We start from the raw sequence: 23269 nt of genomic DNA on the forward strand, positions 1-23269 counted from the left end.
GAATGACTTGTAATTTGGGAATGAAGCTCAATAAAGAGAAATCCCTGGTTTGACACTATATTGGGTCCTTCTTTGGGAACATTTTGAAGTACATTCTTCTGTTTTAGGGGAATGCAGACCCTTCTTTATAGTCAGCACTTAATACTGTCCCTCCTTCCCATCCCTAACTCCCCAGCCCCACCCTCTCCAATAAAGGGAAAAGTGGTCATTAATTAATCTTCCAGGAGACCACTGTGAGAGAGCAAAACTCAGCCAAACTAAAAGGGAGACTCCTGACTAGCAGAGAGCATGAGGTGAACTGCAAAACTTGTCAGTAAGATCAACCTAGACAAATAGAAGTCCACCCACCCACAGCTGTGGGAATGAACAGAATCCATTGCCTGGGTGACTCCCCATGGGGAAAAAAATGGATCTATTCAGGTGACAGAAGCAGAAAGACTTAAGTTTTAGCAGATAAGGGCATTATACAGTTAACAGTCATGTATGCACCTCCAATTACTTATCCCTTATATACCCTAGTACTTCTCAACAGTCTCATCTCTCTACTCACAAGGGGACCATTCTCAATCAAGCCCTCATCACCTACTCCATGAACTACAGCAACAACTTTCTAACTCATTTCCCTGCCTCCCATCCCCCCTTCTCCAATCCATGCTCCATGAAGCTGCCCAAGGAGTTTCCTAAAGGACAGGTCTGACCATGTCACCCTCCTCTCCATATTTCAGTGCTTCCCTGTTACCTCAAGGATGAAATTATCATGTGTGACTCCCCATCACACACTCTATGGGACAACTCAATTGGCTTCAGACACAATACTCCATCTTCCATGCCTTTTTCCTGGCTATCCCACACCCAGAATGCACAGCTTCCTCATTCCACCTCTAAAATTTCCTAGTTTTCTTCAGAACTCAACTCAAGTGGTATCTTCTACATGAAGCTTCTTCTAATCTCCCCAAATGCTAGGGCCTTCTCTCCCTTCCCTACTGCCCAAAAAAAAATGCCTTCTGTTTTCTACTTATATAAGTTCCATAAGAATTTAAGCTTCCTTTGCCTTTGTATCCCCAGAGTCCAGCTCAGTACCTGGCAAATCATAACTGCTTCATCAATGCTTGTCTGCTTGAGCTATAAAACAAGATGGTGAGACTAAAAAGCAGTTTGGTAGTAGAATACTGGATTTGGAGTCAGATGTTTTGGGTTCTATACTAGTTTTGCTAGTTAGTGTGATCTTGGGAAATTGGAAGGTTACTATAAGTTACTTGCTGCAGAATATATGTACGTGTAAAATAAAAATAGATATTATTGGTTGCTTTTTCTTCTCTTAATAAAACCACATTCTGATATGATCCTTTCAGGTGGGGAATTGCTGCCAGTTTTCACTATCCAGTGAAGATATTTTCAGTTATTAGCTAAGTGGCAATTAAGAGGAAAGTCTTTGTAAAGAAGTATATGAGTTGTTATTATCATTAATTAACCACTCTCATTTTTTAAACTCTCTAATAACTTATGTGTAGAGAACTCTGCTAGTTTTAGAGAATACAAAAATTAATAAGGAACAATCCCTGACCTCATGACACTCAGTCTAGTTAAAGGAAGAATATGATATACACACAAATAACTAAATGGCATAACCAAGTACTAGCCAATAAGGTCTATGAGGTCTGGGCAGAATGACTCTACATACTTAGTTGATAAAATTCCTCATGTGGGAGATCCAGAAAAGCCTACTTCCTTCTGATGATGTGTAATAGAAGTACCTTGGAGAGACTCTGGAGAATGTGTAGACATTTTGTAACTGGCTCTAATCTGCTAACGACATATTGGATAGCAGCCTCATTGACTGGCTACAGTTGTGGAAAAAGAAGTGTCTTCAGAAAGTCACTATTAGGCTTCAATCACTCTTGGTCAGACCTCTTTTCTTTGTGTGACTTCTTCCTGGTTGGTGGCACCGGGTGAGAGCCAATGATGCAAGGAAGAGTCTTGGGCTCCCTTGTTTCAAAGTTGACACACAATCCCATGAATTGACTTAATGCTTTGCCTATTTCAGCATTAGTTCTTTCATTTTAGGTGAAGCAAGTTAAAGGCTATGACCTTTTGTGTTTTGTAAGGTCAGGAAAGCAAGTCATCTAGGAGTCTGGGAGTCAGGTCTCTACTGGGCTCTGCAGTGATCCCAGCATTCAAGCTCCAAGGAGCAAGGAGGAATATTCAGGACATATCTAAAGATGGGGACTTATCTGTCAATTATGCTATATCTGGATGTGAACTTGTAACCAATTTCACACAGAAGAGGCATTCAGTCTGAGGCCACTCTCCCTAGACATTCCCAGAATGGAAGAGTGGCCATATACAACTTTTTATCATAGTGACGTTCCCCAAAATGAAGCCTAGAACCTTCTATGCTAGAGGTACCTCTGGAACATTTGTTATAGACTGAGAATCAAATAAATGTAGCATTTTCTTTTTCCCAGTGTATAGTCCAGGCCTGTCTAGATGTAATGTCATGAAGTACATGGACAAAAAGAGAACAGTCCTTTGTTCCAAAATCAGATAAAATAAATTACTTGTACAGAACAAGGTCAATTGGTGGTGTCTCTTTCTCAGAAACTTATTCTAAGAAGAGAAGAAAAACAACTATTTACTTGTCCAGACTTGCTTGGCTCTTGCTGGGATACAAACAGCTATGTCAAAGTGACTAGCAAAGTAGGATTAAATCATCATGCCTTTTTTTCTCGACAAAATATAAGGCTAAGTTCCCAAAGGAGACCAAAGAATACAAAGTCAGGGAGCTCAGCCAACCTGACAAGGTGTACTAAAAAACCCAGAAATGGTAACAGCCTCATATAAAGAAAACATTTTCCAGGATTACCTCAGCACTTCTCTCTCATAACCATTTCTTCCCTCCCAATGCTCAATCAACCGAGTGTTTATTAGTGCTTCTTAGGATAACAGATTTATGGCAAGAAGGAACATAAGAAGCTATCCAGATTAACCCCTTATTTTACAGATAGGGAAACTGAAGACCAAGAAGATTAGGTTATATAGGGAGTAAATAGCAGGGTCAAAATTTGAACCCAGCTCCTCTGGCTACAAATCCAGTACTCTTTCCACTTGATCACATTGTTTCACCTTCAGTTGTCACTGCTGGACAATTATATACTTTAAAGTTGCTTTTCTAGAAAGGGCAACACAACATATAATGAAATCAGGAAAGCAGCTACCTCCCTAGCTCTGTAACTGACTTGTTCTATAACTTTCTATAATAGCAATTGCTATGGCTCAGTAACTATAATCTCTTGTTTGCTAGCCAACTGTTTGGAAGTATGGGACATTTTCCCATGGAAATAAGTTTATAAATGGTGGCTATGTTTCCAGGCTAGCCCACAATGGCACACTTATAGCTAATAATGTGATTAAAATTTGGTAATACATGAAAATGGGTTCACAAGTCCAACCACCACCACCAAGAGCACATGTGTCTTCCCCATCCCTGATGTCAACTGCAAAGGCTCCTGTGATGTCTATTCATATGAAAGACTGAAGTAGGAGAAAATACTGGAGTATGCAGAGACTATTGGAACTAAAGGGGATTGGGAAGGACTGAGTTCTCCTAGGGCTGTAGCAGAGTTTGAATGAATCCTACTTGAGTGTAAGCAATTGATGGGGGAAGGGAGTAGATGTTGTGGAAGGGGGCATTTCTGGCACCATGATGAAAGTAATGCATTGGGAGGAGAGGGGAAGGTAAGGAGTTCTGGCAAGGAGAAAGAATAAAGAAGCAAGAGGGATTATAGGACCCACCTGAAATGATCATTTCCCTAAGGGGACCTGTAGTGGTAGTGTAGGCAACTGTAGTTATTCAAAGGCTCATAAGTCAGGTGTTCAGAAATAGGGGTTTGTCTGGCCCATAGTCTGCTAGGAAGAGTTATGTGGCTGCCCTAGGGACAATGACTGGAAAATATCAGACTGCATCAACAAATCTTAAGACACAAGCTTAAATTCCAAAACAAACCCCACATGCTCTTCTATTAACAGAACTGTAACAGACTTCCTCCAAGAAAGCATCACTAAACATCCTGGATCACAAGCTTGTTAAAGAGTATGAAGCAAAATATCCAGATGATTTTACAGAACATCATAAAGAGCAACCCCCACCTATTTCACATTTCTCTACTTGTTCCACTGATAACTTTTAAAAGAGATGCCTAATTTTGATGAAACATAATTTTAGAACAAAATGTGAGTTGATATTTTCATACAAACATATTTTCTGTCACTTTTAATAGATTTCAATGAAAGCTGGTAGGGGAGTAGCAGTATAAGATGCAATTGCACAGAGAACTCTATCACAGAACTGCAAGTTTAGTTAAGTGCCTAAATGTTGGCTATCCTATTGAAGCATCCTATCCTTTCACAAGTATCTCTCAATGCTAAGGAGAATACAGAATCTTTCAGTACAAAGAAACTAGAAGACAGATTGTTAGCGTTTGACCCAAACTCATAGCCATGGTGCATTTTTGCCAGGAGAGTGCCAGGGAGCAGATGATCTGCTCTTGATGCCTTCCAGCTGTCAAGTTCTACCACACCCTAGAATAATGAAACAAATTTCAAAGGCCTGGGAAAGAAAAGCTTCCAAGCCACGGAGATAAAGTAATATATTGTAATAAAGTAATATATAATATTGTCCTACTTTGTTCTGTATAGAAAGAAACTAATTGTTACCAATTCAAAGTTTAAGTCAAAGGGAGATATTCTTGGAGAGCCTCTAATGAGGTTGGACCCATGAGAACTAATCTTTCTGCCTTTCACAACCAAAGATACCAACTCTGGTGTCAGAAGACCTAGATTCAAATTCCGCCCATTAAATTTAACAACTATGTGACCTTGGGCAAATTACAACCTTCTCTGGGACTCAATTTCTTCATCTGTAAAATGAGGAGTAATTTCTGAATGAGAACAGTACTACTTTTCAACTAAAACCTTTCTTCTAGCCTTATTAAAACTAGAGTACTTTCCTGGTAATCTTGCCTATTCAGGTACAACCAACAGTCAGTGTCCCAACAAATGTATTTATCTCCCATTAAGCATTAGTTACTTTTTTTTCCCTCCCTTCTTCCCCTCCCCATCTCACACAACTTCTGCCACTATAGCTACTGCAAAATTAAAATACCTTTGCACTAAAATTTCCTGAAATATCCATTTTTTTTAAAAAGAGAAAAGGTTAAGTCCAGATGCCTAAATGGAAGCACCAAGAAATGATTCCCATCCTGTTGGCTCATAATCATCAGTCTTCCACTAACCAACAGTAGCCTATGTAGGAAATATCCTATATCACCAGTTGGAGTTCCAAGAATGTAAATGACCTTGAAAAGATAAAAGAACTTGTCTGAAAGCACTCTTCTTTTCAAGCAATTGAAATTAAAATTCCCATAATGACAGCCTGCAGACATTCCATCCACAATGTAAACCTCTGATTATGCTTAAGGAGACTCAAACATAGATGTTCAAACCCATCTAGAAGATCAAAAGACATGATTTAATGAGAAGAAAATATCATATAAGGTAGAATGACCAAGTATCACTTACTCATTTGTGCACATAAAGAAAAAGGGAGAGGTTAAAAAAACGAACCAAAACCCAAGACTGCCACACCTATAAGAACTGATGATGTGTCAAAAACAATAGACGTGTTTCAGTCCTGTATTTAACACCTGTTTCTTTCAAGGAGCTCTCATTCAGGTGGAAAAGCTAAATTTGCTTTACAAAATATTTCATTAATTACATCACCTAACACTTCCTTTCAAAAATCATCTGCAACCTTCCTGGTCTCCATTCCTAAAAAGTAGAAAGTTGTTTTCCTTTCTTTTCTTCTTGTCACACTCGTAAAAGTTCAGTTCTACAAAATCAACTTCATGTGAAAGAGTGAAATAAGAAAAGTATGGTGCCCAAATTACTATCAAGACATCTGTAACCACACTGAAGCTCAATGAAACTTCATTTCAGTTTCATACCTTCCAGGGGACATTGCTGTAATAACCATGAGCTGAAAATAAAATATCTATTGAGAATTTCCTTTTGGAAGCAGCAGTTGCTGGAGCTGGCTCTACAGGCACTAAATTCAGTCATAGATCCTTAATTCCCATTTTATAACATCAGGACCCATGATTTCATTGGGTTAAGGAACCCTCTCTACCAAGGCAGATCAACACCAGTTCTGCAACTGACAATCTTAGAAAATTGGTTGGAGCACTGAAAGGTTAAGTGATTTTAAGGATCACATAACTGATAGGTGTCAGGAGGGACACCCAGGTCTTCCTTCCTGCAAGATTTGTTTTCTATCTACTAAGCCTGTTGCCTCTCCTTAATTCAGAGGCAACCTGGCCCAGTGTAAAAGAGCAACAGATTGGGAGTTAGAGGACCTGGTTTAAAATTCCACCTCTGCCACTTATTTAATACCTATGTGACCTTAACCTCTCCAGCCTCAGTTTCCAGCTCTAAATCTATGAATTCATACTTCTTATTAATTCACTTTTGAAGCATGAAGTCATTTATTAAGCTTCCTTTTCTCGAAAGTTTTTATAAACTTTAAAACTCCCTGAGAACTGCATGCTTCTATAAAGCCAAAAATACATCACTAAAGAGACCTCAGGCAATCCACAAATACTTACTAAGTGCTTGTGGGCCATGGGCAAAAGGCCACCACTGGCAATGGCTGTGTAAATACAGATCTAAGAACTCAAAAGGCCTGCAGCCTACTTGGGGAGAGAAGACTAATGAAATACCCATGAATAATACAAAACAGTCATCTACCCCAGATGATCTGCCTTCTACAAGCTTCCCAAAGCCAATTCCTCAACAATAAATCCACCCTCTCTTTGCCTTTCCTTATTGGAAGTCTACATAGTCTCTTCATGCCTGTTCAAAGGCATTCTTGCTGTTGTCTGCTATACCACCACCTTACCCTAAACTTTGAGGAACACTGAAGTGATTGTGTGACATTGGAGACACTGGCACAGGACCGCCCAACACGGCGTGCCCTCCTCGGAGAACGTGCTGTGCTCTCCTCAGAGAAGGTGCTGTGCTCTCCTCGGAGAAGGTGCTGTGCTCTCCTCAGAGAAGGTGCTGTGCTCTGTGAGCAAAACAGAATTGAAGTAGCTCAAGAGAAATCTGAGGTGCACAAATTTAGAGAATCTACCCCAAATGTTCCCATGGATCATGTGTGCCCGACCTGGGGTAGAACTTTCCAAGTTCATATGGTCTGATCAGCCACAGTCAGACACACTGTAACTTGACTCTAACATAGTGATGCCATTTTGGTCCTCTTCGAGAAGGAAGGGCAACAACTAACCCCAAACACCTACCAGATCCCACTTTCATTTTCCCAACTTCAGGACTTGGCTCCAAGTATTTCTTGCCATCCTTTTCCCTACCATTATTCCCATACAAGCCTAGACACCATGGTCAAGCGACTCCCATACCTTCATTAACTCCCTAGACTCTCTCATACATCACCAACTTTCTAAGCACTCAGGTTCCCTAACTTCGCTGTCATCACTCAACTGTTCCCTGTCTCTCACCCCTCACATCCAATAAGTCCTGCTTTTTCAGGTCTTACAATTCTTGTCAACTCTACGTCCATGACATAGAGTTCCTTCTCTCCATACAACCACCCTTAAAGTTCAAGCCCTTATGACCTCTCTCCTGAATTACTGCAACAGCCTCCTAGTTGGTCTGTCTTATCCACCCTCCACATAGCTGCTAAGTTCATAGTCTTAAAAAAAACAGAGATCTGTTGATGTCAGTTCCCACCTCAGGAAGCTCTAGTGCATCCCTCATGTCTCTAGGATAAAATGCAAGCTCATCTGTTTGGCTTTTGTGGAAAAATTTTACGGCATTGTTTGAACCTATTGCTGTGTAGCTGAGAAGCCAGTCCTGTAGCTTAGAGACCAAAATTCAGACTGGAAGTTTGATGCAGTGAAGAGAGTTTTCTCCCATTATACATATTAAGCAACCCATCTGCCTCATCTGGAAACTGCCTCCATGCTGATCAATCAGCTACTGTTTCCTTGTTCCTGTTTGAATCCTATATGATGTATAATTTACAGACATTCAGGGGGAGTGAGCCATCCCTTTTTCAGCTCTCCCTGTTGCTTTAAGGTTTAATAAACTTGTTTCAGTTCCGGGTTTTGTTCTCAGCCTAACACTTTTAAAGCAATCTGGTTTCAGCCCAGCTTTCCAGGCTTATTACATATTATTTGCCCTTCACACACTCTGGTCCCACCAAACTGGCCTAGGAGATGTTCCTCACTTGTGACATCCTACCTCCCATCTCCAAGACTTTTGCACAGACAGCAGTGCCTGGAATACATACCCTCCTTCCCAACAACTCATCAAAATCAATCAATCAACAAGCATTTATCATTAACCATCCACCATTAAGTACTGTATAAAATCAAAAATGCCTGCCCTCAAGAGAACCTGGAGTTTCAGAGACTCTAGGAAACTTCCTTTACCTCTTTATAGACTGCTAGTACTGCTTTTACCTGGAGGTTACTAAATGTGTTTTTATGAAAGAAACTGAATATCTTAACCCTCAGGCTTTATGATCCACACAAAGTAAATATAGAGTAATTCTGGCAGAGGCACTAGTAATCAAAGACCAGGAAAATCTTGTAGAGTAGGTGGCACCTGAGCTGAGCTAAGAGATTCTATGAGGCAGAGACTGGGAGGGAGCAAAGACAATGGAACAGGATATGCTGTGTCAGGTAGCCTCAATGAGACCAAGCAGGCCAATCTGGCTGAATCATATAATAAGAGAAGGGGAGTGATGGGCAATAAGCCTGGAAAGGTAGACTGGAGTAAGTTGTGAAGGGCTGTCAATGCCAAAGAAGCTTATATTTAATCCTTGACACAACAGGGAGCCACTGGAGTTTCTTGAGGGTGTGGGGGTGGGAGGATGACATCCCTGTGACTTAGTAATATCACTCTGGCAACTTTGTAGAATATGTAGACCAGAAAGGAAAGAAATCCAAGGCAGGGAGGCCAGTTGGAAATCTATTTTAATAGTCCAGGCAAGGTATAAAGGCCCAAACTAGTGTGGTTATGCTATGAATAGAGAGAGTTGGAGGAAGTGCTGGGGAGGTAGAATCAATAAGACTTAGCAAATTATTAGACATGAAGGATGAAGTAGAGCGAAAAGTTCAAAATGACCAGCAGTGCAAACCTGGATAACTGGAAGAACCATTATACCCTTGACAAAACTAAGGAAATTAGGCAGAAAGGTGGTTAAGGAGAAAGAAAATGCACTGCTTTGGACAAGCTGAGTTAGAGAGGTCTAAGGAATATCCAACCAGTTGAAAATGTGCATGAGACAGTCAGCAGCATGGCACAGGAAAAAGATCACTGACTATGGAATCAGAACACCTGAATAGAAATGGCATTCCTGATGCTACTGCCTGTGTGACCAAGAAACTTAAGCTTCTTAGGGCTTAATTTCCTCATTTGTAAAATTAAGGAGTTAAACTAAATAGTCTGCAAAAATCCTTCCAGATTTATATCTCTGATCCTATTATCCTATGATGCAGAACTGGAGCTTAAGAGTGAAAGTAGGGATGAATACTAAGACCTGGGATTCATCTGCACAGAGAAGATATTTAATCCCTCAGAAGGTAACAGGATCCCTAGTTTCCAAATGCCACCTCCTTCAGGAACTTTATCCTGTGCTCCTCTGTTAGTGCTTTCCTTCCCAGAAAATATTTAGTATTTAAATTTTCTGTGTACATGTTTTACACACACACACACACACACACACACACACACACACACACACACACACACACAGAGTAAGAGAATGTAAGCTCTATTTTAGAGAAAGAACTGTCTTATTCTTGTCTCTGTATCCCCAGATTCTAGCACAGACCCTGGCACATGATGGGTGACTGATCAATGCATGTTGAATGAATTAACATTTGGCCATGCTCACCAGGCCACTGTCCAGCCTTGTCTGGTTGAATGCCATCTACCACAGCCTAAGACAAAAAGTGCTGCTTGGGATATTATACTGACCTGGCCCACAACAAAATCAAGCTGTCAAACTTCAGCTAATCACTTCATGCAATTTCCCAATATGAACTCCAAAGTTACTCCAAATCATCACCATATTCTAACACCCACTACTGACCTCCTTCCTTCTCTCTCTTCCCATTGTGTACAAATGAGCTCAACTTTCTTTAACCAAGAAAATCAAAAGTCGGTATCAGAATCACAGGACCACAGAATCTGGGAATCGGAAGGAACATCAACGGGCATCTGGTCCAACCAATACAGGAAAAGAATCTCTACTGTAACACAGCCAACAAGTATAACATCTGCTTGAAGAACTCCCAGAAGAAAGAGCTCATTCCTGTTCTGGACAGCTCTAATTTTTAGGAAGTTTTCTTGACAACAAACCTCAAGTTGCTTTGTTACAGCTGCCATTCATCGTTCCTGGTTCTGCCCTCTAAAGCCAAACCAAACAAATCTAATCTCTCCTCAACATTCTTCAAATATCTGAAATCAGTTATCTTGTATTCCCAAAATCTTATCTTTTACAGGCTAAGCATCCCCAGTTCCTTCAACCAATCCATCCTATGACATGAACTCAAGACCCTTCATCATCCCAAATGCCCTCTTGCAGACATGCTCCAGCTTGTAAATGTCATTAAATAATGGTGTCCAGAATTGAGAATAATACACTAGATGATGTCTAATAGGGCAGATAACAGTGGGACTGTCACTTCTCTATTCCCAGAAGCAACAGACTTCTTAATGGTCCTGCCAAACTGAATTTTTTATTGTTTTTCAAACACAGCACTCCATGTTCTCAACTTCATACTTTTCCATTGGCTACAGTTTGGTTGGAATGGAGAAGAGATAAAATCGATACACAAGTATATCTTTTTAAAAGTAATCTCTATTGATAAAATCATACATTTCCAACAGTGCCAAGAACCTTGGTGATGAGACACCAGCCTTCAGTAACTGGGAGGCTGCATTGCTAGACACAGGTGCTGGTGAGCTTTCCACTGACATTGCCCTACAGCAACAGGCTAGATTGAGGCAAGGCCAGCGGCCTACGGGATACTGCTGCTCACAAGATTTGGTAGTGAGGCTCCCTGTAAGGGAATCGGAGAAGAAGTGGTACTGGGGTGATTGCACCTCACTCATGCCCTGCTCCCACAGGGCACCTGAATGTTCCTGCTCAGCTGGCTTGGCATGACATGTTCCAGAATATCATCAATAGAAGGTAGGTACTACAATTATGAGGGATTAGGAAAACCTTCCTGTAGAAAGTGGGATTTTACCTGGGATTTGAAGAGAGCCAGAAGTCCTCAACAAGCTATGTTCTATTGAGGTAGGATACAATATAATCTGAAGGACAGCGCACTAATGACTGGGGTGATCAGAAAAGACCTGGGATAAGAAGGGGAACTTGAGCTGAGCCTGGAGAAAAGCTCTGATCCTAAGTGGTAGAAATAAGAAGGGAGAACACTGGGGTAGCTTATACAAATGCTTAGAGACTAAAGATGAAATGCCAGGTTTGGCAATAGCTAGGAGAACAGTTCAGATTAAAGGAAGAATACAAAAAGAAGATTAATGTAAAAATAAGTCTGGAAAGGCAAGCTGGAACCAGACTGAAAGACTTGAAATGTCAAGCTGAGGAGTCTGTATTTTATCCTAGAGCCAAGAGAGGGAAAGGTGAAGCCACTAAAACTTCTTGAGGAGGGCAGTAACAAAGTCAGAAAAATTTTAGAAGATTATTTTGCCAGTTGCACGACAAGTGAATCTGAAAATGGAGAAATGAGATACAGTGAGAGTAATGAAATTGTTACAATAAACCAGGCAAAAGGTGATAAGGGGCTGAACCAGGGTGGTGGCCCTATAAATGGAAAGGAGATTCAATGAACATTACGGACATAAAACTGACAAGGTTTCACAACTGACCATATATTGGAAGTGGGAGAGAAAGAAGAGCAGATGGTGATGATCCTGGATAGCTAGGGCAGTGATAACCTCTGATACCCTCAACAGAAATAGGGAAGTTTGGAGAAGGTATAGGTTAAGCAGGAAAATGATGAGTTCCATTTCAACATTTTAAAATTTGAGGTGCTTTGGGGACATCCCCAAATTTCAAATAGGTATAACTGGTGATGTGCAACTGGAGCTCAGGAGAGACATTACAGCTGAATAAATAAGAAATTATTAGAGTGTGATTTTGATCAACTTTAATGTAGCAATATTTGCTATAAGCCTATTTTTTTTTTTAGTGAGGCAATCAGAGTTAAGTGATTTGCCCAGGGTCACACAGCCAATAAGCGTCAAGAATCTGAGGCTGGATTTGAACTCAGGTTCTCCTGACTCCAAGGCCAGAGCGCTATCCACTGCACCACCTAGCTGCCCCTTAAGCCTATTATTTTTGGAGCACTTCATAGATGTAGAAGATGTAGCCTCTGCCCAACAGTAGCTTATAATTTAATTCAGTGGACTATCTCCAAAAATACAGAGTTGATAAACACAAACAACACTGCCAGCAATTGAACATACACAAATGCTAAGGGAACTGTTAGAGTGAGTGTTGACAGGTAAATTATAGTCTAAGCATACTTTACAGAAGAGGTAAAGGGAAGCAAAGTTTGAAGGAGAAATGTTCAACCTAAAGAGAAAAAAAAGAAAACATTCTAAACACTAAAAGAAATTGGCTGACAAAAAGAATTCAAAGGTAACAAGGAGGGGCACTTAGAGAAAAAAAATTAGGGAATCAGAGAAAACAGAGAAAAAGAAGCATTAGAAGGGAGAGTTGTCTAAAAGCAAGGACTTCTGGTAGTCAAGATGGCAGAGTAAGCAGTAAATCGACATAACTCTCCCATATTCACCTCCAGGCAACCATAAAATAGTGCCCCAAAACAAATCCTGGTACAGCCAAACCAGAAAGAAGATGGGGTGAAACAACCTTTGAGCCCAAGAAACTTGGATGACTGACAAGAAAGGTTTGTCTCAGTCAGGTAAAAAGGGAGCACAGTCCAGGACAGGAAGCTTCTCAGCAAGCCTCAGCTCCACAAACCAGGAGCAGATCCTGAGCCCCAGTGCAGTGGAGTAGGAAACACCAACAGCAAGATGTCCCATATGCCTCAGCATAACCAGGGTATGGCCCCAGGCAAACAGGCAACCTCCAATGGCCAGGCCTCCACGTGTTTCACCCTAGACCCCAACCCTACCTGTGCCTAAGCAAAAAACTGGCCACCAGTGCTAGGTGCTTCAGAGCAGCACTGGGCAAACAGTAGCCAGACCTCCACGTGCTTCAGTGCATCCCCAGGAAATGGAGTAACACGTCACTGGTCTCAGCACATGCCAGACACCAGCACTAGAACCCCAGTTCAGCACCAGGTAAGCTGCCTCCAGCAGGACCAGCCACCCCTGACCCCACCCTCTCAGAGCAGCACCAGACATGAGGGTACCCCGCGGGCCTCAGGGCACCATCAGTGCAGCACCAGGTAAACAGACAGCACCTAAAGCCCCTGACACACGAAGCCTGCGACAGTGCCTCTTACACTCTGAGAGCAGAGCTCAAATTTAAAAGAAAAGAAAAAGGCAAAAAAAGATGAGCAAAAAACAACAGAAAAAGAATCTGACCATAGAAAGTGATTGTGATGACAGAGAAGATCAAGACACAAACTCAGAAGAGAACAACAATGTCAAAACACCTGTGGTCAAAAAACCCCAAAGTAAAATGGGAAGTGGTCTCAAGCTCAGAAACAGCTCATGGAAGAGATCAAAAAGGAGCTTAAAAATCATGTAAGAGAGACAGAAGAAAAATTGGGAAAAGAAATTGGAGTGATGCAAGAAAATTATGAAAAAAAGAACTAACAGCTTGGAAAAAGAAAAGAACTGCTTAAAAAGCAGAATTGGCCAAATGGAAAAAAAAGGACAAAATCTAATTGAGGAAAACAAGTCCATAAAAGTTATAATTGGGCAAGTGGAAGCTAATGACTTTATGAGACATCAAGAATCAATCAAACAAATTCAAAAGAATGAAAAAATAGAAGAAAATATAAAATACCTCATTGGAAAAAACAACTGACCTGGAAAAGAGATCCAGGAGAGACAATGTCAGAATCACTGGACTACCTGAAAGCCATAATCAAAAGGAGGACCTGGACAGCATCTTTCAAGAAATCATCAAAAAAAAACTGCCCTGACATCCTAGAACCAGAGAGCAAAATAAGCATTGAAAGAAACCACCAATCACCTCAGAAAAGAGATCCCAAAATAAAAACTCCAAGGAACATTATAGTCAAAATTCAGAACTATCAGGTCAAGTTAAAAATACTTCAAGTGGCCAGAAAGGAATAATTCAAATATTGGGGAGCCACAATCAGAATTACACATGACTTAGCAGGACATTAAAAGACTGGAGGTCATGGAACATGATATTCCAGAAGGCAAAGGAGCTAGGACTACAACCAAGAATCATTTATCGAAAGAAATTAAACATCATACATCAAGGGAGAAAATGATTATTCAAGGAAATAGAAGGATCTCAATCTTTCATAAGGAGAAGACCAGAAGTAAACCAAAAATTTGATCTCCAATATCAAGACCAACAGAAGTATAAACAGGTAAAAAGGAAAACATAAGGAACTCAATAGAGCTAAACTCTTTACATCCCTACATGGGAAGATGATACTGGCAATTCTTAAAAATTGTATCACTAATTGTAGAGCTAGAAGGAATATACATAGACAGATGGTACAGGTATAAGGTGAATCTGAAGGAATGATATAAAAAAAATAATTAGAGGATGAGAAAGAGGAACACAGTAGAGAGGTAGAATGGGGTAAATTATTTCACATGAAAAAGTGCAAAAGACCTATTCGATTGGAGGGGAAAATGAGAGGGGAGGCGATAGGCATCGCTTGAACCTTACTCTCAATCAGCATTAGCTCACAGAGGGAATAAAATACACAATCAGTTGAATATAGAAATCTATCTTACCTGACAGGGAAGTAGGAGGGGAAGAGATTAAGTAAAGGGGGAGGGAGGAAGACTGCAGAAGGGAGGGGTAGATCAGGGGAGGTGGCAGGCAGAAGTAAAATGCTGGTGAGGGAGGAAATGGTGAAAGGAGAGAGAGGACAAACAGGAGGAAAGATAGGATGGAGGGAAATATACAGTTAGTAATCATAACTGTGAATGGGAATGGGATGAACTCTCCCGTAAAAGGGAAGCAAAGAGCAGAGCAGATCAAAAACTAGAATCCTACAATATGTTGTTTTCAAGAAACACACTTGAAGCAGAGAGACACACACAGAGGTAAGGAAGGAGCTGGAGCAGAATCCATTTTGCTTCAGCTGAAGTAAAAAAGCAGGGGTAGCAATCCTAATCTCAGACAAGCAAAAGCAAAAATAGATCTGCTTAAAAGAGATAAGGAGGAAAACTACATCTTGCTAAAAGGTACCATAGACAATAAACCAATATCAATATTAACCATATATGCACCAAGGGGTATAGCAATCAAATTCTTAAAGGAGAAATTAAGTGAGTTAAAGAAGAAATAAAGAGCAAAACTATACCAGTGTGGGATCTTAATTGTCTCCTCTCAGAACTCGATAAATCCAAACAAAAAATAAACAAGAAAGAAAATAAGGAGGTAAATAGAATATTAGAAAAGTTAGATATGACAGACCCTTGGAGAAAACTGAATGGGAACAGGAAGGAATATACCTTTTTCTCAGCAGCACATGCCACCTACACAAAAACTGACCATGTACTAGGGCATAAAAACCTCAAAATCAAATACAGAAAAGCAGAAATATTAAATACTTTTTTTTCAGATCATAATACAATTAAAAATTACATTCAATAAAGGGCAGTGGAAAGAGAATAAAAATTAATTGGAAACTAAATAATCTAATCCTAAAGAATAAGCGGATCAAAAAACAAATCATAATTTAGATATAAAGGCTGATACTATAAGGAAACTGGGAGAGTAAGGAATAGTTTACCTATCAGATCTATGGAGAAGGGAAGAATTTATGGCCAAAGACGAGATAGAGAAAGTTATAAAATGAAAAATGAATGATTTTGACTACATTAAATTGAAAAGTTTTTGCACAAACAAAGCCAATGCAACCAAGATCAGAAGGGAAGCAGAAAGCTGGGAAACAATTTTCACAGCCAGTGTCTCTGATGAAGGCCTCATTTTAAAATATAGAGAGAACTAAGTCAAATTTATAAGAATACAAATCATTCCCCAATTAAAAAATGATCAAAGGATATGAACAGGCAGCTTTCAGATGAAGAAATTAAAGCTATCTATAGGCATATGAAGAAGTGCTCTAGATCACTTTTGATTAGAGAAATGCAAGTTAAAACAACTCTGTACCACCTCACACCTATCAGATTGGCTAATATGACAAAAAAGGAAAATGATAAATGTTGGAGGATGTGGAAAAATTGGGACACTAGTGCACTGTTGGTGGAGTTGTGAACTGATCCAACCATTCTGGAGATCAATTTGGAACTGTGCTCAAAGGGCAACCAAACTGTGCATACCCTTTGATCCAGCAATACCACTACTAGGTCTGTATCCCAAAGAGATCATAAAAAAGGGGAAAAGGCTGACATGCAAAAAAATATTTATAGCAGCCCTTTTCATGGTGGCAAAATATTGGAAATTGAGGGAGAACCCATCAATTGGAAAATGGTTGAACAAGTTGTGGTATATGAATATAATGGAATACTATTGTGCAATAAGAAATGATGAAGAGGCAGCTTTCAGAAAAACCCTGTACAAACTGATGCAAAGTGGAAGGAGCAGAACCAGTAAACGTTGTACACAGTATCGGAAACATCATGTGATGATCAACTATGAATGACTCAGCTCTTCTCAGCAACATAATGATTCAAGGCAAGTACAAAGGATTCATGAAGGAAAATACTATCCACATCCAGATAGACTCTGAATGCAGACCAAAGCATTTTTCTTTCATTTACTTTATTCTTTTTCATTTTTTTCTTTTGATCAGTTTCTTCTTTCACTACTGTGACTAATATGGAAATGTTTTACATGATAGCACATGTATAACCTATATCAAATTGCCTACCATTTTCAGAAGGGGGAGGAGACAGAAGAGAGAAAAATTTGAAATTCAAAATCTTGTAAAAATGGATGCTAAAAATTGTCTTGACATGTAATTGGGGGAAAAAATAAAATATTATTAAAAAAAAAGGGGTCAGGTCCAGGTTCTGAGGTTAATATTCTGGTTCTGATTGTTGAGAGGACAGACTGAAGGATAGGTTTGAAACCAGGAAGACAATAAGAATATACAGTTTCTCTGTGAAGGGGATTTGAGACCACATCTGTGATTTCTTTTTATACAGAGAACTTCAAATGAAGAAACTTGTTCTGCCAATGCACATCATGCAGCAGACCAGGCACCAGATTTAGAGTCAGGAAGACATGAGTGCAGTCCCCTCTTCTGAAATGAACTAGGTGTGGGGCCTTGTACAATTTCTCTGTGCCTCAGTTTCCTTTCTGTAAAATGAGGGAGTTGGACTCAATAACCTCCAAAGTCACTTCAAGTTCTAAATCTACGATCCTATGATTTGCAATTAATAGTCTTAGACCATTGTTCAGCTACTGGGAAGTTCAGTGACCTGTCCAGGGTCACACAGCCAATTCACTATAACAATACTCAATAGTATTATGTACAACCAAGTAACCTGGAATGGACTAGTGCTCTCGCTGTAAGAATAGCAAGGAAAGAAGGCACCATTACATATAGAGTTACCATGGTAAAATGGAAAGTACACCGAACTGGAAGTCAGAAAACCTGTGTTCTAGTCTCCCTTTTTGCCAGCAGGTAGTAGTCACATAACCTTAGGCAGGTCACAACCTTTCTGGGCTTCAGTTTTATCAGATCATGGATTTAGATCTAGAAAGAACCTTAAGGATCATTTAGAGCCGGAAAGAGTCTTAGGGATCATTTAGTCCACTGTACAGTGAATAGAGTGCTGATTGGGCCTGGAGTCAGGAATACCTGAGTTCAAAATCCAATCTCAGACACTTAACAAGCTTAACTAGACTTAACCTGTCTACCTCAGTTTCCTCATCTGTAAAATGAGAATAATATTAACACCTACTTCTCAGGGTTATGAAGGTCAAATAAGATATTTGTAAAATACTTTGCAAACCTTAAGGTACTATGTAAACGCTAGATTATTATAAATATTATTATTATTATTATTATTATTATTATTATTTATGCAACAGTTAATGTTCACAAAAAAGATTAAGTGACAGCTGAGATCACAGACATAATGAGAGGATTTGAATTCAGGTCCTTCTGATCATAAATACAGTTCATACCATGCTTCATCTATAATCTGAGGATATACACTAGAGGCTCTCTAAGAAAAGGGGAACAGAACTAGGCATTAATAAAAGGCAGATGATAAAGGGCTCAAGTTGGGAGGGAAGCTATAGCAGCAACCTACCAAGCAACCCTTGGTTTAGAATTTATGAAATTATGCAGAATAAGTGGCAGATCTCCTTCTGGAACAGGGCACCATCTTGGCACACCTTGTTTATGGTTTCCAACCTTTTCTAGTCCTTTTTAACAAGTAAAAATTGTGAAGTCCCCACCTGATAGTCATACTATTAATACCCATAGATTAAGACAATGATAACAAAAAGCTATTATGAATGCAGCAACACTTAAAATTAATTTATATTTTATTCATCATATTAGCATCTACTTATATTTGAAAAGTAGTTATACATATATGGGTAAGACATTTGTTTAGTCTAATTAAAAATAAGTGGGGTTTATCTGCTCTAAGATTAACAAAATACATTATATATGTCATCTCACTTGATGAAATTACCTCACAATGATTCTATGAAATACTATAGGCATTATTATCCCTGTTTTACAAATAAGGAAATTGAGGTTTAACTGGTCCAAGAGTATACAACCATTAAGCCTCAGTGATAGGATTTGGTAGTTCTTATCACTATACAAAATTGCCTCTCAAAGAGAAGTATGAATGCTTATTTATGCAATCTGATATACTTTGAAAAGTTCCACAGCCCCCAGGGTTTAGCCCTAGGGTTGGAAAGTACCAAAATAGAGACTATTTGGAAAGAAGAGAAGAACCAAGAAAAGTAATCAACAAGTATTTATTGAGTACTCTTTTTCTTGCCCCTACCTTAGAATCAAATAGAGGAAACAAAAAAAATCTTCATAAGATAATAAATACATAATGAAGTGCTAAATTCCATGATACAAGCTAAGGTCTGAAGTTATCAGTGAGGACAGGAGAAGTCCACCTAAAAACTTCATGGAGGAGATAGGTTTGTTTTCTCTTGTAAGAAAGGAAAGGGCATTGTCATGTAATCAAAAGCTGAGAAACAGAAGCTTTTGGGAAACATTGAGATCCTCCTTCTACAGCACATAATGCATGTTGGAAAAGTAAGAAATAAAATTTATACTTATTGAAAATTGAAAATGTGAAGTGGACAGAAGTTATGGAAGACCTTAAAAATCAAGTGGAAGAGTTTAGACTTAATGCAAAAGGAAATAGTGTCACAATAAGTGTTTAACACAGGAGTAACAAGATGAAAGGGTAATGTTGTATAATGGTAAGAACATTGAACTTGGTTTCAAATCCCAGTTTACTGTTTACCACATGTGTACCCTTTAGACTAGTTAATTAACTCTTTGGGACCTAGTTTCTGACTTCCAGACTTCAAAGTCATGCTTCTGCCGATGTATCATCCTGGGCCTTCCCTCAACACTTTGGAGCACTGCTACAGTATTCTCATTCTAGAATATCCCTTGGCAAGGCCCACCCCTTCTCCCATTCTTGAGCTCCTACGGGAGCCTCCATTTTGTAGAGGGGCCAAAGCAAGCCTTCATTCACTTCCTCAGCACCCACTCCCAGCTCCCTTTTATATGTAGTCTTACCTCATTAGAATGTAAGCTCCTTGAGGGCAGGAACTTTCTGTCTTTTTGTTTTCATTTGTATTGCCAGAGCTTAGCACAGTATCTGGCACATAGCAAATGATTAATAAATGCTTATTTCCCTCCTTCCTAGTTACCTTGTCTATAAAATGAGGTATGGGAATAGAGATCTCTAAAATTCCTTCCAACTTCAAGTCCATGATCCTAGTATTTGACCTTTGGACAAGTCACTTTCTGGGACTCAGTTTCATCATCTGTAAATGAGGATGCTGGGCTAGATAACCTCTAAAGTCCTTAGAATCCGATGATTCTATTACTTAATCTAGTTAGCCGTAAGCATGACGAATTGAAAGAGAAAAAGCCACTCTCCTACCACACAGAAGCCAGCAAAGGATTATTTTCACACCTGTAAACAAGAGTTCTATTTCTAACCCCATACTATTCAGCTTAATAGTGCCTTATTTTTAAATTTTAACATCTCAGTTAATTCCCTGACTAGTAATCACTACTAACTTTACTAGGTTTCCTAAAAGGCATCATTTGAGTTTCAAATCTAACCTACAACTGACAAACTGTGAAAAAGAACACAATCTCTGGAGGCCAATCAAAAGGAAAAAGACAGGATGTGTACTAGGCCTTCAACTGTTCACCTTATTTCCTTTATTTCTAGTTAATTTTCTGATGATCAGTTTTAGATTCTTATCACTATGTGCCTTTCTAATTAGCCATGCTTAAGTATATGCCTTTAATAAAATGAGGCCTATAAATGTCTAAAATCCAGGGCAAGGTTGGGGACTGAAAGTGTGAGAATAGAATCAAAGAATCATATAGCCAAAACTATATTAGAGCCCCTTCATATTACAGACAAGGAAAATGAGCCCCATGGACTTGAAGTGTCTGGCCTATAGTAGGTTATGTAGCTAGTTAAATGAAAGGGCAGGGGCCTAGGATTTGAGTCTTCTGATTCTCAGTCTAGTGATCTCTCCACTATACCACACTGCTTTCCATGAGTTAGTCTTAAGTCTTGATACATATTCTAATAACAATAAACATTTAAGTAGCATTTACCAAGCTAAGTGCTTTACAATTATTATCTCTTTTGTCCTCACAACAACCCCGGCAGGTAGGTGCTATTATCATGCCCATTTTATAAAAAAGGAAACTGAGTCAGGCAGCAGCTAAGTAGCTTGCCTAGGGTCACACAACTAGTAAGTGTCTGAGGCCATCTTTGAACTCAAGTCTTCTTTACTCCATGCCTGCACCATTATAGCTATCCTGCTCTATCTATTTTCCTTCAGGTAGTGAAGGGACTTCTTTTGTTGGGTATAATGCAGCTCTCCAAGCAAAAAGAACAAGAAACCTGTAAGTTTTTATTGGAGAAGAAAAAAGAACAAGCTCTTTAAAAATACTGGCAATATTATTTCCATTAGCACCTGAGAAGGTGCTAAATGACTATATCTGACAAGTCACGAACCAAGTTCAGAAAGATGCATGACAACACATTGATGTCACATTGCAAAGAAGCAATCATGTTACTGTCCCTCCTCACAAGGCCACAAGTCAACTGTCTCAGGCACGGGTTTCCAACCTTCAGAACCACCACGTGAATGAATAACTCTTCATTAATTTACTTCAGGTCTTCCTGAGATAAGATTCTCTCCTACCTTTAGACTGATCTGTGAAACCCATTTCAAAATTGGTTATAATACATCTTAGAAATTCATTTTTTAAAAACACCATTTAAAAACCTGACCTGCTCTGCAAACACTGCTTTCTGGGTTCTTTCACCCTTCAGGAGACCCAATGTGGGAAATCAGAAGGAAACGTTTCAGTAAGCACATCACTATCCTCTTCGTATGCCAAATGTCAAAAAAAAAAAAGTTTGCTGGCACTAAGGATTCTGCTCCATCCATACCCATGCACACTCGGCCACCTGTTCTCTCCTCCTCCGACTAAAAGTCTAAAGCACAGGGTTCCTGAGTTCCCCCTGGCCTGAGCAACCAGAACTTCTATGTGCCTACCAGGTGAAGGAGGCATGTGGCAGGTGCCAAAATGTGTGGGCAGGTATGATTGGACACACACCCAGGGGATCATTCACAGGACACATCTCCAAAACACTGCCCCGCACAGAAAAAGGAGACAAGCAGAGTGCAGGTAACACCATTAGACATCCACACCTATCTCTGGCCACTGACACCTTTCCGGGACCTCCTGGAAGCTGCACGCCAGTGCCAGGGCAGCCGACCCATCCATGTGCAGCTATCTTCCTCGCGCTTCGGTCCCTCTCCCTACTGAACTCGCTTGCGCTCCCATAGTTCCCCGCCACGACCCGGGTCCCCTCGAGAGCACTCTCACCTGGCCGGTGATGCCGGTGATGAGAGCCACCTTCCTGGACTTGTCCATCTCGCCATCCCCGGCACCTCCCCGATTCTGTGCCATGTTGCCCGAGGATTGGAGTGGAGTGTGAGCCCGGCGGCAGAGGGGACGGAACGTGTGTGCCCGCTGTGGGGTGTGAGCAGCCTGGAGGAGGGGCAGGAGGAGGAAGAAAGAGGAGGGGGAGGAGGGGGCTCAGGGCGCCCGCGCCGCCACAATTACAGAGCCCGGCCCACCGCCAGACACTGACAGGAGAGGGAGGGGAAAAGGGGTGTCTGCGGGGAGGGGACAGAGCGGCGGGCTCTGCCGGCCCCTTACGTCATAAGCGTCTTCCCACTGACGTCCATCAGGGCCCCGCCTACTTCCCCCTCCTCGAGACTGTAGAAAGCCTTCAAAGAGCAAAGCGCAGAGTGGGCGGAGCTACGCTGCAGCCCTCAGTCGCCGCAGCTGTTGGAGGTGGGGATAAGGAGAAGCCTCGCCCGCAGGCGCCTGGCTCCGCCCCGCCCCGCTAAGAGGGTGCGCATGCGCATGGGACTGAAGGAGAACAAGGAAAGGGAAGAGGGTTGGTGCGGGAAGCCGGGGACGCATATGCCACATATGGGTGTTGGAAGGGAAACCTGAGAGGGAGACTGGAGAACCGGAAGCAGCGAGCCCCACTCTGTCACGCCCACTGGGGGGCAGAATGAGGCTCAATGGAATGAGTGTTCTAGGCCCTGAGTTGGAATCCTACCTGTCATTCTTTTGGTGCCCTTTTTCTAAGCCTCCATTTCCTCTTCGGTAAAATGAAGGGGTTGGACATGAATGATTTATAATTTAAATGGATAACATTTATGTAGCACAAAGCACAGAGAGGTTAAGTAACTTGCCCAGGGTTCCACAGCTCATAAAGTCTGAGAGGGTATTCG

The 23269-nt window shown here is 40.6% G+C and overlaps 1 protein-coding gene across 6 annotated transcripts in view; it reads right to left on the reverse strand.

Moving 5' to 3' along the window:
• Window positions 1-22695, reverse strand: part of GMDS (GDP-mannose 4,6-dehydratase) — a 785826-nt gene extending 763131 nt beyond the window's left edge. The window contains exon 1 of one of the 6 annotated variants that reach the window (XM_078153650.1): window positions 22347-22693. In XM_078153650.1, the coding sequence (XP_078009776.1) occupies window positions 22347-22430 (84 nt within the window). In that variant the 5' untranslated portion in view covers window positions 22431-22693. Of the gene's footprint in view, window positions 1-22346 lie in introns of all 6 variants that reach the window. The other 5 variants (XM_078153649.1, XM_078153647.1, XM_078153646.1 and 2 more) reach the window with 5 other exon arrangements.
• Between the last annotated feature and the right edge of the window lie 574 nt (window positions 22696-23269).

The sequence above is a fragment of the Phascolarctos cinereus genome, unplaced genomic scaffold (genome assembly GCF_003287225.1).
Source record: "Phascolarctos cinereus isolate Bilbo 61053 unplaced genomic scaffold, phaCin_HiC Scaffold_4;HRSCAF=312, whole genome shotgun sequence".
NCBI classification, from domain to species: domain Eukaryota; kingdom Metazoa; phylum Chordata; class Mammalia; order Diprotodontia; family Phascolarctidae; genus Phascolarctos; species Phascolarctos cinereus.